Source organism: Limulus polyphemus, unplaced genomic scaffold, assembly GCF_000517525.1.
Source record: "Limulus polyphemus unplaced genomic scaffold, Limulus_polyphemus-2.1.2 Scaffold445, whole genome shotgun sequence".
NCBI lineage: Eukaryota > Metazoa > Arthropoda > Merostomata > Xiphosura > Limulidae > Limulus > Limulus polyphemus.
This window is the reverse complement of record NW_013666055.1, coordinates 494,445-512,968: the sequence shown is the minus strand read 5'-3', so window position 1 is coordinate 512,968 and position 18,524 is coordinate 494,445. Positions and strand designations below refer to the sequence as shown.

At 34.3% G+C, this 18,524-nt stretch overlaps 1 protein-coding gene across 1 annotated transcript in view; it reads right to left on the bottom strand.

The window, feature by feature from the left end:
- Positions 1 to 18,524, bottom strand: part of LOC106458328 (collagen alpha-2(IV) chain-like) — a 157,136-nt gene that overhangs the window by 50,781 nt on the left and 87,831 nt on the right. The window contains 6 exon segments of the mRNA XM_013917837.2: positions 444 to 737; positions 8,407 to 8,497; positions 11,888 to 12,007; positions 13,133 to 13,177; positions 16,675 to 16,737; positions 18,066 to 18,119. Coding sequence (XP_013773291.2) covers positions 444 to 737; positions 8,407 to 8,497; positions 11,888 to 12,007; positions 13,133 to 13,177; positions 16,675 to 16,737; positions 18,066 to 18,119 — 667 coding nt within the window.

Below are 18,524 nucleotides of genomic sequence, written 5' to 3'. Positions count from 1 at the left end.
AAGATACACTTAAAATATTAAAAATTATTAGTATGTAAACTATAACGAGGTTATGGTTAAGAGGTCGGTCCCAGGTACTAAGCCCATGTCGAAAGAGTTAATGACCCATCACTTTATATCCGAAATAGCGTTAAATTGGGGCACGTAAAATCGGGTTTTCACTGTAGCAGTTATTCTAAAAAACATGAATTACCAGGAGAACTAACTGGGTTATGCAAACATTTGTCTAGGTTTCAAGCTTATAGTGTAATAGAAGTAACTCTGGTGCTTTGTTGTGTACTAGACAAATATATGGACATCAGAAAAGAATAGAATCTAAATTTACCTATCAATAAAAATTAAGATAACTTTCACTATATGGCATTACCTTTATCTATCAGTACTTCTACCTGAGAAACATGTTTGATATTACCCTCCAGTTCTAGATGAATTTGTAATCATACCTCTTTCTCCTCTATCCCCCCTTTCTCCTTTCTGTCCAGGGAACCCAGATTGTCCTGGAGTTCCATCCAAACCTTTTGGTCCTGGAATTGATAACCCTGGGATTCCTCTTGGTCCTGGTTCTCCTTTTGCTCCTGGTGGTCCAGGTATCCCTGATGAACCTTCAAGTCCAGCAAGGCCATCGAGTCCAGGCTCTCCTTTTTCACCCTTGGCACCTGGTAAACCCTCTCTTCCCGGAGTTCCAGGTAACCCAACACCACCAGGGATTCCAGGAGGTCCACGAAGTCCAATTTCACCTTCAAGGGATTAAAAATTTTAAATTACTACACTATCATCTGTATATTAAATACATTCTGCATATTATACATTTCTGGTTATTACGTTCAGTAGTAGTGGCAGTAGTTTATAAATGCATAACAGTTTGAATATATTTTAACCAATCTCTTTTTATATAGTTTTCTTAGTATCTAACAGTCGATAAATCTTTTGACAAACATATGTAGATGGTGCAGTAAATTCAAGGGAGATTAATATTTGATATATATTGGAATGTTAAAGGCTGGCTTAAAGTGTTTTATTTTTAAGTTTAAATGAATGGATAGGACAGCCTAGATGAAACAACAGATCCTTTGTTGTCATGATATGTTATATAACAGCCATTGACCTAGCTCATTAAAACTTTATGAGAATGAATAGAGAAATACTTCAATCCCCAAATAAACCTAAAAATATTATTCTCTTTATACTGACATATATTTTGTAGCAAACTCTAATGAATACCTTTATTCTGTTTGTAGATCTAGACATATTTTAAAAATAAGATATATAAATTTACTGAAAGTTGTGAAACCTTTACAATAGTTTTAAAACACTTTTAGTCACAATTTCCTAATTACATGTGTTGGCTAAAACCATCTATATATATATACGGATTACTTGATGAATGCTGTTGAACTTATTTCAAGTAACTTTCCAATCTTCTTTATTTTGCACTAAACAGAAACCTACTATGATACCTATATGATTCTAGCCATCAGGACTATCTTTATCTTTAAAGAACACTGAAACTGCATCAAACTTTATAAAATTTACTTTGTTCTGTATATCTCTCAATAAAGTAAATTTTATAACTCACAATGTTTTATTAGGTTAGCCTAACTGGCATCATCAAGTTTAGATACTATATATAAAATATCATAAATTGTATACAATTGATGAAGTTGGGTTAACCTAATGAGACATTATAAAGTTGTAAAAAATAACTTCTGCTTAGTATTTATTCGATAACAGAGTAGAAGTGTTTATTTTAAAATATATTTTTTTTCACTGGCATAATGTTCTCCCTCTGTGCACAACTACAGTCCAAGGTCTACAAAATCGACTATAAAGATGCAATAAAACAATATTAAGGTTTCTATATATTGGACCGTTAACCACACTTGAATCAACTATTAAAAAAAGGCCAACTAGCAGCTTAACCTTTTGTTGATATTGGTGTTATTTATTCTTTATGTACAAATATATGTGGTAACCCAATGATTTTATTTTCTCAGTTTGGTATTGAACCTGAGAGTAAGTGCTCCACCATCTAAGCCATAGAGTTAACCATACAGCAATTACTAGTAAGGAACCTTTAAATAATTCAAATAGCCAAACATATTCGACCTTGATTTGCCCTCTAAGCATTGGTAAACATTTTTTTGCTAATAGCACATCAGTCTATTATACCCCTTTATTTTGTACCATTTCAGAACATGTTCATATCATGTAACTACCATCCACCAATTATACTGTTCCACCTATACTAACCTAACCTCTACTATTCTAGCACAATCCTCACTTTCAAGAATTTGCAGCTACAAACTAAAACACTAGTATATCAGTGGGAAGAAAGGGTGAGAGGAGATAAGTATCTAATGGAAATACATTTTCAGTGTAGGAAAATGTTAACTTCTGAAATGATACTACCTCCTCTCACACAAAGCTAGAATCCCACATTGAAAAAGTGGAGAGGCCGGTGAAGGTGTGACAGTATTCAAATAAGCAGATAACAACCATATGAAAAGAATAGGTGTGCCAGAAGAAGAAAGTAAAGCACACCTGTGGGGTATAACACTACTTCTGGAACAGGTATGCTCCTCCCCCAGTAATGAAACAGTAATATACATAGGGCAGAATGTATGAGGCAGGCACCATATACTCAAGAAAAAGATATATGGCACTTTGCTTTGGAACAGTGCAGTACAACTATGACATGAATCAGCATAGACTGGACACTTGAAATGTCTAGTATGTAATCAACAATGGGCCTGAAGAATTATGCACCAAAAGAAGTGTCTTGGAGCACACTGGAGCAAGTCCGTTGATGTCTTGTCAAGGATATTGGTAGCAACAAGAGTAATCTTCCCCTTAAAAAAACAACAACAAAAAATAAACAGGAGGAGCATCATAAATAAGTAATGAGATGAAATTTTGTCTGATAATTTTGGAATCAGCCCATTCTCAACAGATAATGCATTATTTGTCCACATATGTAGTAGGTCATAGTGTGTAATATAGTAATAATTAGTCATAGTAAGTTGCCAGATAATGTGATATAGGCATAAGTGGCTAGGGCTAAAGAACCGTAAATTGTATATGAATAGGCTAAGTGCAGTGTGCATGGGCAAAAACATCCAGGGGATACGTCATATTATGCCAAATGTGGTCCTTCTGGGCAAAAATAACAGTGGAAGTGCTTTGTATAAGTTTTTAAGATTAAGAAGTGTGGTCCATCTGGGCAAAAACAACAGTGAAAGTGCCTTGTATAAGTTTTTAAGATCAAGAAGTGCTGTCCACCCAGGCAAAAACATCCAGGGGAAGTGCCTTGGGATTCTGTTGAGTAAGTGAAGTGTGGTCCAACCAGACAGAAACATTTAGTGAAAGCACCTTGCATAAGCATGTATATTATGATCAACAAGTGTTGTCAGCCCGAGGAAAACATCCAGGGGAAGCAATTTGGATCCAGAATAGTGTGTTATTGCCTATTCAATAACTATAATGATGACAGCCCTCTTCTCACTGAGTAGGTACTTATAAGTTGTGAGTTTGATTTCTTTCATTGTAAAACCCCACTCAAGAGGAAACCTCCATTGTCCACCACTCCAGCAACTGGGAACAGGAATGGTAAAGACTCCTGTGCTCCACTAGAAGGAAAAAAGGAGAGTCTGAAGGAATGACACACTGGAGACTGTGCAATGGGTGTCTGATTCCCTATTTTGAATAGCAGATTGTACAAATCATGGGTCCATGGGGATGGGCAAAAATCCCCATCTGTTTTGTTCATGAAGTCCATGAGTGATGGTCCTTTATATCAAATACATTGATAATAAGAGTTTGATATATACATATATACCACCAGAAAAGCATCCAGTGGTTTTACAGAAACACCCCATCTATACAGTGAGCATTTAGAAATATACATATTTAGTGCAAAGATCTAATATTCAGCATACTTGAACAGACAATACCTGCCACTAAGTGGGATCCTGAAATATGATGTATGTCAACTGAAAAAGCAAACAGATGTGTAGAGAATCTCCACCAGAGGTAGATGATATCTAATTGAGGAAGATACAGCCAAAACGTGCAGATAGTATGCTATGAATGTTTTGGGAATCATCCCCATACATGCTTGAACAACCTCTCCCAAAGTTACCGATCTCAGCCAAGGGTAACAGGAGATATGTCCTGGGAAATAGAGGGATTCCAGGGAATAAATAGGCAGGAACAGGAGCCATTAAGGAGGTGGTATGAGACACATGACAATGCAGGGAACTTACAGGACAGAGAAGACAATCCAGATCCATACATGAGTACAGGTGGGAAATAAATGTTAAGGAAATAGGAGAAAAGGCAAAACGACCTTCATGAGCAGCAGCTGTCTTAGGAAGGAAAGCCCAATCTGGAGAAAGAATAACGTAAGAGGAATGGTAAAAGACACAGGAAACATTAATGGCATAAACATCAGAACGATGACAACCACATGCCAGGTGGAGAAGGAAATAGGTCTTAAGGGAAAGATGGTACAAGGAACACAGGGTATGAAGAACAACACTGAAATCGGAATCTGGAAGAACAAAAGGACATGGATGATGAACAAGACAAAAGGAAAGGAAAAGGAGGGAAATATCAGGGAGGGAAAAACTATACGGAATTGGGAGAAATGGAATGTGTTTGACAGATCAGCCTGATAACTAGCAACCATTGACATGGACAAACTCCAAACAAAGAACCAAGTAAAAAATTGGAACAGAAGGACGGGAAGGACAGAAGCCATGGGGAAAGAACCACCATCTGAAGTTAGACCAATGTCTCTGGGACATGGATATTTAGGAAGGCCGATTGGTACGAGTAAAGAAAGACACTACATGAGGCACGAGTCTCTAAGCTGAGGCGAGGGACTGGACAAAAGCTATGTGTGAAGATGGAATTTGGTGACATCTAGTTGTCAGAGGAGTGACCTGGACAGACGTAAGGGCAGGGGCTGCTGCTCCAGTAAGGGCCAGAGCAGAGGGAACCACATCTGAGCCAGCCAATATGGAGTAACTAGCAAAACATGACAAAACATAGGTAGAACTTGGTAAGGACGAGACAAGCGATCAATAACCAGATTCATAATTCTGGGAACATGACATGCTAAAATGGTTAAATTGTAATCTTGGGCCCAGTACAGGATGTCAAGTGTCTGAAAACACAGACACCAGGACTTGGTTCTACCTTGGTGATATAATTGATGAGAGTGGAATTGTTAGAAGGAACCATCACCACCTGCCTCTGGAGGAGTGGGAGGAAATTAGACACAGCCCAACAAATAGCCAAAAGTATGAAGAGATTGATATGGAATGTAATTTCCATGACTGACCACTGCCCCAACCTATCAAAGAAGCATCTGTGAACAGGTGAGCATATCCCTGAACTGAAGTGGAGAAAGTTAGACCCAACTGAGATGGGAATTGAAGAAAATCCCTAAATGAATAACATATTGTGTAGGGGTTAGAAGGGACTTCTCCAACTTGATAAGAAAGCCACCCTAGCAGCTTCTCAAAAAAGTAATCGGGTGTGAGAAAATCCCGGATGAGTGAGCACTACCTGTTCAATAGTTCCTTTGTGTAGGAGGCCCCAAACCGACTCGGTGAGGTGACTAGACGAGACAAAATCCTGAGGAAGAGGGAAGGAAACTGTGTAAGAGGATAGGGGAAGGGACCTGAACTGAAGGTAAAGATCCTCTGACAGTACCCATAAAACCCACAGATCTTTGATGAAGATACATCAAATGGTTGAGAACTGTTGCAACCTGGCCTCCACCTACCATAGAAAATACATCCCATCACCTATACCACTGACCCTTGGAGGAACAGGAATGGGAAACTTGGGTAAGGATGGAAATGCTTGGAATAGAGTAAGGGACGGGAAGAGGAAGAAGGAGCACAGGGAACTCGAATGTTTGGGAGGGAACAGCCAAACCAGACAGATGAGATGCCAGGGAGGACAAGGAGGAATGCAGCCTTGCCACATCCTACAAAGACTCAGGACAAACCCCAATCCCAACAACATAATAACCAGGTGTTGAGAGACAATGCAGATGCTGATATATGGGCCAGAGTAAACCACAGGAGGGTCCTGAGATCATCAGAAAATTGATCAGGTGACTGGCAAAAGGCTTGAGACAACAACTGTAATAAGGAAATAACACGCAAAAGGATGGTCAGGGCAAGATGAATCCTAGAAAACTTAGATTTATTAAAGTGGATCAAAGCCCATGGATTCAAAACCACACATGACAACAGTTGACCAGCAAAAGGTTAAGCATGAACTTGGATGTTGGGCGAGGAATCAAAACAAGGTTCTTCACCCAACAAGGTAAGAGAGGAATCAAGGGCTAAGGGTGAAACCTTTAAATTTGACATACCTGATTAATGAGGTGTAGAAATGGTGAGGTCAGTGAACTGTCCTGACTGTCAGCATTATGTGAATAAATAACAAAGGCTGGAGCTGGAAAAATAAAGTCCAAATTATTTTCACTCTGAATAAATTCTTCCTCAGAAGCTTGTTCAGGGAGAAAGGGAAAATGAACCGGCTGCTGATTACTAGTGTCCAACTTCCTGTGAATTAAGACTTGAATTTCCTCGGTAGATATCGTCAACCTACTTTGCTGGGGACTAGTGACGTTACTATCCCCATTACTTGTGGGAACCTTGTCATCCGCCACCATAAAATTTGAATTCATATTTCAAATTAGAATTCAAATTATAGAAGAATTCTTTGAAAAACAAAACTAAATATCACAAGCAAACACTGAGTTTAAACTGGTGAAGGACTAAAATGCAATCAGAATAAAAAGTAAGCACAGGGAGTGAAGTAAACACACATCTATACACTGTAATGCCAAACAAGAAAGTAAGGATTGTGCTGGAATAGTAGAGGGAGCTGACTGGGGCTAGTATAGGTGGTGCAGTATGATTGGAGGAGGGTAGTCACATGATATGCACATGTTCTGAAATGGCACAAAAATAAAGGGGTATTATAGACTGTGTGCTATTAACAAAAACATTTTTACCAATGCTTAGAGGGTAAATCAAGGTTGAGATAGCTTTTGGTGATAGAAGGTACTACCGTTTCGGAACAAAAGGTCTACATCCTTTTTGACACACAAATAATTATTTCATATAGCTCATTCATAGTGAGATTGGTGAAGTACTCTTGAAACTTATTCCCAGAATTCATTATACAAAATGATAAGATGCTTGTAAAAGTGTCTAAATTCAAAAGAGTGCATGGTAAAATAATAAAAGGATCATGACATTCCACGAAAAATTAGAAATTTATTGTAAAATAGGTTTTATGGCTATTAAATTTTATAAATTCAGTGGAGTTAACTCAACCAAACTGAGAGAGAGAGATAAGTCTTTCCTTGGTTTATGTATATGTCCAATATTTAGCTGTACAAACTTAAACATACTAGCATGTATATGTATACAGAAATTGAGTATGATGATGATGGTTTTCCACTACCTATTTTAACAGTCTAATTACACAGAATTCCAAACAAATACTGCACCTAGTGACTTGTCTTTGTTATTGGAACAGCATCAATACCCAATAAATTTTCCAGCTGCTTGAGGTATGTAACAGCTGAATGGTAAAATGACCGGAAGACTTATCTTGTTGAACCTATACTCTGACCAAGATCCTTCTTGATTATGTTGTTTAGTGTTGCCTGGGACACACATACAGCTTCTTCCACCAACCTTTGTGTTACTGAATACTTGCCTGTTACAAGATGCCATATTTAAGTAACCATGGATGGGGTGAGAAATGTTGCAGGTCTCTTTCTGGATGGTCAAGGTGCTCCATGTGAATCCATACTCCTTATTTTTCAATGTCATTAAATATAAGGGATATTTTTATCTTGGAAATTATAAATTCCTGATCTGTACAAATCTTTATGATTTAAGTGTATGAACATTTTGCACTGGAAATGGCTGTTACATATCCTTCCCAGAAATAATTAATTTTCTGTGTCATTCAAGGAACACTAAAAATGTTAAAATGTAGTTCTGAAACATGCCATTTCACCATGGCATTATAATAGTTGTGGGTTTAATGTGACTTGCTAATTTGCATATTAAAAGTCACTTTGATACAACATAATCAACCCGTAATACATACAATTAACATCTTAAGTACTAAACAAACATCAAGCAATCAGCACCAGTTTAATTAATAGTATTAAAGGTAAACATCACCTGATTATCAAAATAAATCATCAGTATTTCAGTTTCATTACTGCTATAATCTTTTCCACTACAATTACTGAACAGAGTCATTACCATCTGTCTTTAAACTTAGTCATTGCTAAATCAAACTCCTTCCTTCCTGTAATATATCATCAACACTACAATTTCAAACATATCATGAACATACCTGGTATACCATCTGTTCCTGGATAACCAGCTGGTCCTTTAGGACCTCTAGGTCCTGGAGGTCCAGGTGGTCCTGCAACTCCTTCAGATCCCTGAAATTAGAGGTAAGTTAATTTTTTATCAATTAACAGATTTGGAATGGTTTTTTATCTAATTAGTTATAAAATATATACACACTGCTTATTTTTGTCAGAGATTAACTCTCAATATACAGATTTGGTTCTTTTGACTAACCTTGTCACACTAAGCAACCATAAAACTAGAGATACTATAAGTCTGAATATAGTTTAAAGCTTTAAGTCTTGTTGGCAAGATTTTAGTAAACATTAGAAGTCTGTTGTATGCAAAAAAAATCAGATTTTTTAATAAAAGATGTTTACAAAAGATTTGTTTCTGAATTTACAAAGCTTTCACTGAGTTAGTCTGAGTGTAAGGTGATTTTCATGTTTAAAATAAAAATACTTTTTTTATCTTACAGTTTTTCATATTTCATTTACTTAACTTTACGAGCCTCCTAAAGGAATATGAAGTTTTTTATTAAACTTTGTATTTTATTTTCTATACTCTCAAACTAACTGTAGCAAAATCAGCAATGTAGAGTAAAAGGAAAAGTTGAAAAACACAAAATAAATCGTAATTACGCTCTTTTTTCTTTCTAAAATGACTGTATATTATAACAGACAATTATATACTATTTATTCTTAGAGCCAAAGCTAATACTTTTTCAATTTTGGGGTCATTTAAATTTATAGCTTTACACTACACTTAGAGTACAGTGAAAATCATTCATTACAGGATGGCAGCTTTGTGTAAACAAAAAATCAAATTATCAGCACAAACTGGGTGAAATTACATATCACGCTTCACGCAATACCTCATCATGTGCATGTGCTCTCACAAGCAACTTATTTCTTCATTTACGTTTTCTTATCTAGTATAATAAGTTTCTAATTTTTATATTTCAGTTACTTTTGTAACAATGACTAAAAAATATACATTAAAAATTTAGTACTTACCTATCGGCCCTTGTCTTTTTTAAGTTTTTGCTCTTGGAGATTTGACAAACTTTAACCATCTTTTTCTATTTACTTATTTCAAATATGCTATTTAGATCAATAAGATCTGACCGCAAACAAAACAGAAAATGTCCTACAACTGCTATAATTTATCTGGCTTCCTAACTAAACTACAAGTAAAATAATTTTTTAGACTGTTGAGGTGATCTCAGCGATAGCACACAATGAAACTGAGACTGAATAATTCAAAAACTGTTGTTAGAATGAGCTAGTGTTATAAAGGATTCAGTTAATTAAAATCTTTTGTTTCTATTGGTTATAAATAGTCCAATAGCAAATGTTGGAGAGAATTATTGATATTTGATAGGGAGAGAGGCATGAAAAGACAGAGATCTGGACTTAGTTCCCCCTTGCTTGGTGAGAAAGCTGATGATAATGGAATTGTCAGAGTGAACCACAACCACCCTACCCTCCTATGTTTTTTGGAGACAAAACAAAGACAGGAGTAAAATCCTGGTTGAGTGGGCACCACCTGTTCAATAGCTCCTTTGTGTAGTTGGACTTGAACAAACTCGGTAAGACGACTGGATAAGATATGATCCAAAGGAGGATGGAAGAAGATCTGAGAAATGGATAGAGGAGGAGTGAAAAAAAAAGGCAGAAACACTCAGAGAGAACCTGTATAAACTGTGGAACTGTTGTGAAGTGTAGCTAAAAATACACATAAACTAAAGAACTTTGAGAAAGTACTCATTACTAACAAACTAACAAAACTTAGAAACGTGTACTCTACAAAGAACATAAAAATAACCGACAAAAACTATAAAATTCAACCTAAAACATAAAACAATAAGTAACACCTAAAGTACAAAACCACTAAATGAACTGAGAAGATAAATGACCCTTAAATATCGAGCATATAGGTCCATTCAAAGAATCTATAAACAAAGGACACAAAAATAAATCATACCCTGAAGAACATGAGAATAAAAAGGCACCCAGTTAACAATAACAAAGTTTGACTCAAAAACCAATCCCCGAATTAGATTTGACTAGTAGCAAAGAAAGAACTAACAAACTAAATAATATTAACAGTGAAAAGAAGTAAAAATTTAAACAAAAATAAAGGAATAAACAATCTCCAAATGCAAGTTTAAACGAAAGTAACAAAGATGGTAAAAGAAGTATAAAAATCTAACTTACCCAACAGTAAACAGAGAGGACATGAATGATCTAAATTATATAGTGTGGAAATTAGATCCATTCACACTAGCTCCCATAAACTCATTGAACATGGTATACCTATGAGGAGTGAGAAATACAAACTGAATAACTTACCACAATACCTAAACCAGCAGATTACAAGGCAAAGTATCAGGTGGAAAGTGCCTTAAAAAGAAACTTTCTACACAGTAGGTCTATCCCTTTGCACAAAAATCGTAACTTGAAAGGAAAAAATCCCTAGCCAAACTAAGACATTAACTCCCCACAAACTAAAGTCTGTGCTTCCCCAGCAGACATCGTCAATCCTGACACGTGAGGACCAGTCTAAGAACCATTGTCTACTTGTGGTGGGAATTTTATCATCTGCCATATTAAATCTTGAATGCATATGAACAAAGTAGAATTTGTAAAACAGAAACATTTCAAACACAAGAAGTCAAAACTTGAAGTTGAAACTGATATAAATTTGTGATCAAGCACAATCAAAATTTTGTAGTCACATGGAGAAGGAGTTAAAACACATGTCTATAAACTAGAATGCCATTCGAGAAAGTGAGGATTGTACTGCAATGGTAGGGAGAGCTACCTGCCTAGTATAGTTGGTGGAGGGTAGTCACATAATCAGCACACATCACTACAATGGCACAAAAATGAAAGGGTATAATAGACAGGTGAGCTGTTGAAAATTTTAGCAATGCTTAAAGGGCAAATCAAGGTCAAGATAGTTTTGGGTGAAAGCAGGTAGTACCGTTTTGTAAGCAAGAAGATTGGAAGTTACATGTATAAATTTACATTATGGTTTAACAATATCTATAATATAAGTGTGTAAATTGTGTCAAACTCAGAAGATCATATACTTGTAGAGAGAAAATCCAAACTTAGCAATTCTGAGCAAAGAAGTGTCAAAGAAAAGTAATAATTTTGAATTTATTGTAATATTTTCTTTTTAAATTAGGAAATTAAAACATATTTTTTTAAAATTTAAACTATGTTTGATGCCAAGTTTATTGACATACATTAAGAATAAAGTTCATTAAATCATAAATGTAATTCTATAAAAAGGTGTGCACCTTGACTCCCCATGGTCAGAGAGTTAATATAAAACCAATGTAACAAAAAAGAAATGTTTTAAATGCAATTACTGAATTAGTGCAATGAAAACATATTATTTCATATGCTTTATCGATACTAGTGTATTACCTGAAGAATCTTAAGCAAACTGAAAAATTAAAGACAACTCACTCCAGGAGGTCCTGGTGGACCAGGTAAGCCTCTTGGACCTGATTCTCCTTCTCTTCCAGGTTCACCTTTCATACCAGGAAGTCCATTTAACCCAGGAAGTCCACTCTCTCCAATATCTCCCTATTAAATATAGCAGAAGTTCAAGGCTAATAAAGTGCAACTGTTAATACTGTTACGTCTCTGGCCGTTAGTTAATTTCCCGTATAATTTCTTTCTGATAAAACTTTAGCGACACAAGTCCTTTCTTAAATAAAACTGGTTTATTCTTTCTCAATACAACTTTGCAATACACTTAATTTCTACAGTCACACTACAAGTTAAACTAACGCTATAATTCACAACGAACGAATCACGCGCTCGACCCAACTGTCCGTCTCTATCTCTGTCTGCAATTCAACTACATTGTTGACGTCACTTCTTGGCCATCTTATATACAAGAATACAGTACATCTAGTAAACACTCGAGGATTCACGAACCTTCGAGAATATGACATGTTACTAGCATCACGTGACCCCTGCTGTCATAACAATACTACAACATTATATACTGACAACACTGAAGTTTGATCAGGTATCTACATTTTGTCACCATAACAAGTAAATTTGTACAATGAATATTCAAAGTCAGGTTAAAATCTACCTGTAGTTGAATAAATTACCCAAACAATCTTAAGAAAAGCATGGAAATAGAATATGCTTTCTAATTCATACCTGATTTACACATGCATAACTTTAAGGTAAATCCCAAAATTTAAAAGCAATCAAACAAAGGTTATTATAACTGACTAAAGAAAGGTTTCTTTAGTAAAAAATGATAACAGTATTGAAAATGAAATTTTTAGAAGTCACTCATAATTTTTCTTCAATCAAGTGTCAATGTCACTTACCAAATTACTCTATCTATATAAAATTATTCACAAATTATAGTGATGAACATTTGTTTCCAACTACCAATAAATTTCATGAGAAAAACAATATCTTGTTCTGTCAGTCTGTAGTATGCAGAAGCTATAAAATTACATACGGTAAAATATACAATCTTAAACTATTAGCTTCATGTAAACAATATACAGCAGAAGAGATAAAATTACATATTGTGAAATATACTTGTTTACATGAAGCTAATAGTTTTAGATTGTATATTTCACAATATGTAATTTTATCTCTTCTGCTGTATATTGTTTACATGAAGCTAATAATTTTAGATCCATGCATTGTGAAATATGATTTAAAAAAAAATCTGACCTTAAAACCATCTGGTCCAGGTGGCCCAGGAAAACCATCTTTACCCTGCAAAGAAATGAACAAAACTACCGATGAAAGAAGAATTCTCATCTTTATTATATAAACTCTGCTAATCTGATGCCTAAGATAATTCTATAGAACTTATTCAGAATGACAATGGGTCATGTGCTAAAATGTTTCGATACTTCATCTTCAGCTCCTGCACTTTCAACAAGTCCAACTGTTCAAAAAGTACTATAGTTTTATAATATTTTTAATGTGATTTACAAGTTTTCTTTAATAGTACATAGTTTTTATTATCTTCATATTTCCCCTGTTATTCATGAGATTTGTAACTATATTATCTGTTGACTCTAGCTTAAAGCTTGCCATATGAAATTTTTATAATAATTTAATTGTACAAATAGAATAAAATAAAATAAATGAAAGATTAGAATACCACATTATTAATATGCTAATAATAAAAAAATCAGTACAAATTGGCAAACTATTATATAGGACATAATGCTTTTAATCTGAATTAAACATAGTACAAAAAAAATTACTAAGATATAATCAAACTTTATCACTTCCAATTATCTTGTTTTCTTTAGATATAAACCATACAGCTCAACCCACATGCCACACCCTCACATTTCATACTGTCTTTCAAAAAATGCCAGTAATTCTCTCTAAAATCAAGCAAAAGATTTAAGCATATTGAACTACATTATTATAATGTTATTTGTTGTCAACACCAATGTAGAATGACTGGATATTCTATTTAAAACCCATACATTTGTAGAAAATTTTATGAATTTAGTTAAGCAACTGGTTATGTGATGTCAATGGCTGTATGAGCCCTATAAACATAGATATGTAGTCACATCTTGGTTGGTCTGCAGAACAAAGGTTATAAAACAAGGATCTCTCCAACCATCAAAAGGAAACAATATAAATGCCAGTCTAAAAGTAGCATTTTTGTCAAAGGCAGTTTCTTTACACAGCTGTCAATAATGCCATTGAAAAGGTAATATACATACTCCAGTGATAAAATAAGGAAAAAGATGTTTGGATAGCATAACAATCATCAGAATATGTCCAACATTCAAATATTTCCAATCATAAAACACACAACACATTACATAAACTGTCATATGGTAACCACCGGAAAATCACTTATCTCAGATCCAAACAAAATGCATAGATTTTTATGTCCTTAGAACTCAAACTGTAGAGAATAAATGGCTAAAATAACGTAATACGGTACATTCATAATTTTCTGTACTTGCAACAGAGTCAAAATATGGGGATAATACATGAAGCACCTGACCTTATTTATGATGTTCTGAGAATGGGAAGTGCTAGAGGTGGTGTAATGGTGTGAGGAAGATTTCTATATTAAAGGTTTGATTCTGTGGTTCGTTTGGCAAGGTTAATAACATTTGCAGTACACCCTAATGTTTCTGTCCATCATATCTACCCCACAATGTTGCATTTTCACTTCAGTGAACAACAGCTTTTAAAAGATGACAAAGTAACAATCAGTTAAGTTTATGTTATCTGAAACTGATTAAAAAAAGTTAACGACAGTGACATCAGTCATCTTCCTTAGCCAACAAAGTCATCAGATCTTTTTCAATTGTGCATCTTTGGGAGGAACTTTAAAGTCATTGCTACAATAATACTCTACTGTGTTAATACTTATGAATCAAATGCATATCAGACTTTCCAGTAGTGCACTATAATTGAACAAAATACCTTCTAACATCTTGTGAAGTCATGCCATATACAGTTCAGGTTAAAGGTAGTCCAACCCAATACTAGGTATGGATCCTATTAAAGTGGCTAGTCAATATGACATTCGAGATCAGGGGAAATTTTTTTGAGTTTGTATATTTTAGGAATATACTCATAAATGAATATGGCTGCACATCAAAGTTATGAAAAACACAATGATAAAAGTCAAGCTTATTTCTTAAAAGATGAATAATGTATAAATAAACCAATCATAGTATCCTCCCCAATTTTCAGGACTAACAACCATGGCTCTTCATTGATATCTATTTCTTGCTTCTCACACTAAATTTCTCATCTCCAATCCATTCCCTAATGTAACTAAGCCAAGTGAGTCTCTGTCTGCCTCTAAACTCTCCTTCCTTCAATATGGCCAACCAGAATCTCAGTCACCTTTCCCTTTGGAGTTATTATATGCCAAAGTAGTGTATCTCCCATTTTTTTACATATGTTATCTGTTGTCTTTTTATCTTTGCATGTTAAAATACTTGCTCTTTAGTTTTCCTTTTTAGGTAGCTGAACTTCATCATTCACCTATAACACCATATATGCTTCCAACTGTCATTTTGTTTTGGCAGTCAGGGTTCACATTTCTACCCTGCAGAGTAGAACTGAACATACATAAAAATATTGTATAGAGCTTGTATAATTAAGGTTAGGCAAGGAGCAAGATATCCTAATTCTGCCAAAACACTGTAAACTTCAAAAAAGTTTTAATGGAATACTATGAAAAATAATTTGGAAATTTAACTTTGAATCTAAAACTTACAAGTTCCTATTGAAATAATGCATTCATATTTAGTGAATGCATTATTTCAATTTTGTAAGCCATGATAGTAAATTTAAATTATGTTTTCTTCTAGTAAACAACCACCACTATATTTCTTTATCTGAGAAGGCAGAGTAATTGGTAACATACAAGTGCTTAGCCTTGAATCAACTCTGTTGAAATATGTTCTAATGAGTCTATCTGAGAATGGTATCAATTTATTAAATGACTTTCATATTCAAAAGCAAATATGCAAAATCCAATCCTATATGTGAACACAAATAAAATGAAAGTGTCATTTAGTACATATTAGTTCATAAAGATAATAAAATGTTGAAGAGAGTATTTATCAGAACCAAAGTGAATCCTTCAATAAAGTGTAGAATTGATTTTTTTGATTCTATAGTAGTTGCTTTAATATTATTTTAATACAAGTTTTGATAATCTGGGTTCTAGAAATTGTGAATAATCATATATTTTAGCATGAAAAAGCTATTAAAGTTGAAATTTAATGTATCCTTATGCTGACTTTGTTGATAATTTAAAAAATGTCTTACGTTCAAATCACTTTTCAGTTAGTATTTATGTTTTCCAAAGGTAAGTATCAAAATGTTAATTACATATTCAATTGTTATTGAAGAGTTAGAAGATACACATTGGATCCATGACTAGGTGGCTTAAATAAACAATAAAAGGTTTACTTGTGCACTATGTTTTGGACATCAACTGAAATAACTAACCACATTGTTTTGGAAAAGAATACAAGTTCCAAACAAAATATATTTTAATTTGAGACACTACATAAGAATGATCTACACTTAAAGAATCTTGTGACTGTCAACCAGCATAAGACTAGCATAAAACCAAAATGTCTAAATTTATTAATTTTTATGAAAGTTTAGGCAGACTTTAGTTATCTGGTGAGTAATATAAATATGTCATAGATATGTTAGATTATATATATATATTTGCTTAATAAATGTAACAATATATTTACTCTTGGTCCTGGTATTCCAGCTAAACCCTTTTCTCCCTTCATACCAATGTCTCCATGTTTGCCCTGAAAAGTTTAAAATTAACCAAACTGTCCATTCAAGATACTCATATTATAATAAAATGCATAGACAAAAAAAAAGAAATTACACTGTGGCAAGCATTTTGGATTTAATAATATAAATTTTATGGTTTATTAACAAATTAAAATATTTCTAACCTATATAGAACCAGATTTCTGAAATTGAAGTAGAAGCTGCCTAAATTCATAAACAATTGCTCTAATATTGTATCAAAGTGTCTTTATTCTAAATTTTCATTATAAATCCACTAAATCTTTACCGAATGACCCCTTTCTTTATAAGAAATCTAAAATACAATATATTAAAAATATAGAAACAACTACAAGTATTTCTTGTGAATTAAATAAAACATATTAGACAAAAAATGTTTAGATAAGTGTTTTCATGGGTAGACAAAAATACCAAGCTAATAACTAGGGATGTATGGGTAGTAAAATTTTGCCGAATAATGGGTCCGAGTACCTGGCCGGGTGTCACCTGGGACTGAGTTCTCCCCTCGCCCTCCCCCCAAAAAAAACATACACAAAAATTAGAAACTAAAACAAAATTGATGTTTATTACATTTAACCAAATAATCACCAATAGAACATACCAGTTTTACTTTCAATATGAACTAACAAAAATTGCACACCAGTTTGCAGAATGCCTGTGTTTTTGGAATTTGTTTAAATTGTACTTGAGGAACAGTAGCATTTCGGAATTTTTGGGTAAAAGCCTTGAGCTTTTGTGTGTAATAATGTTGCCAGTGGTGCTAAAAGCCCATTCACTGTCTACAATAGTCAGAAGTGCAGAGAAATAATGCCTTGCTATTGCCTAGCCATTGTGGGAAATAGAGCTTCATCTGACTTCCAAAAGTGAGGCTAGTGAAAGTAAATGTGGAAACAGTCATGTTGACACGCTTTAAAATCATTATTCCAATTAATGCCTAGCCCCAACTTCACAAACCCATATCCCAATTGTTCTCAAAACCCCCACCTTCCCCAGAAATTCACTTCTCAAGCCATACCTGTTATTAACCTATATTGTTCTCTGAATCCCCAACTTTCAGCGGGCAGTCAGTCTTTGATGCCCAGAACACGTTTTTTTAACTAAACTGCAACTTTCAGCACCGCATAAGTTGCCACAGAGATTAGGGCTTAGATGCCATATTCAATTACCCGGATTCGGCTGTTTGTAACTTTGACACTCGGGCGAAGCCGAGTATTACCAGGTAGCCCAATAAATGGCCAGGGCCAAATATATGGCTGGGTACCGTGCATCCCTATTAATAACACAAATCCCCAATGCAAGATTATAAGTAAGTTTGCTCTACCTGAGGTCCTGGAATTCCATCATAACCCCTTCTTCCTCTTTCTCCTCTCTCCCCCTAAGAAAAATGAGACACAATTGCTGTTAAATATAGTCCTCAGTATTTCACACATTTTTCTATCATTCACATCAATGAAAACAAATAAATCAACACTTGATGACTTAAGACAAGAGCTTCAGCTGACTATGAAGTTTCTAGGTTAATACAATGTTTTTCATGTTTTGATTTAATTAAAAATGGTTAGTTTGCAAACTTTTAACTGCCCCCAAGTTAAATATCTAGATGGCTGGTATAGAATTAGTCAATGAGTTCAAAATATACCAATATATATATTGGTGTGTGTGTGTGTACATCTAATATTATGGGTCTAGATATGAGAGATTTATATCTTTTAATTATTTTTCAAAATGCTATATTCAAAATAATGAATCTTTTATTACATAAATAACCTTCAAATGGATA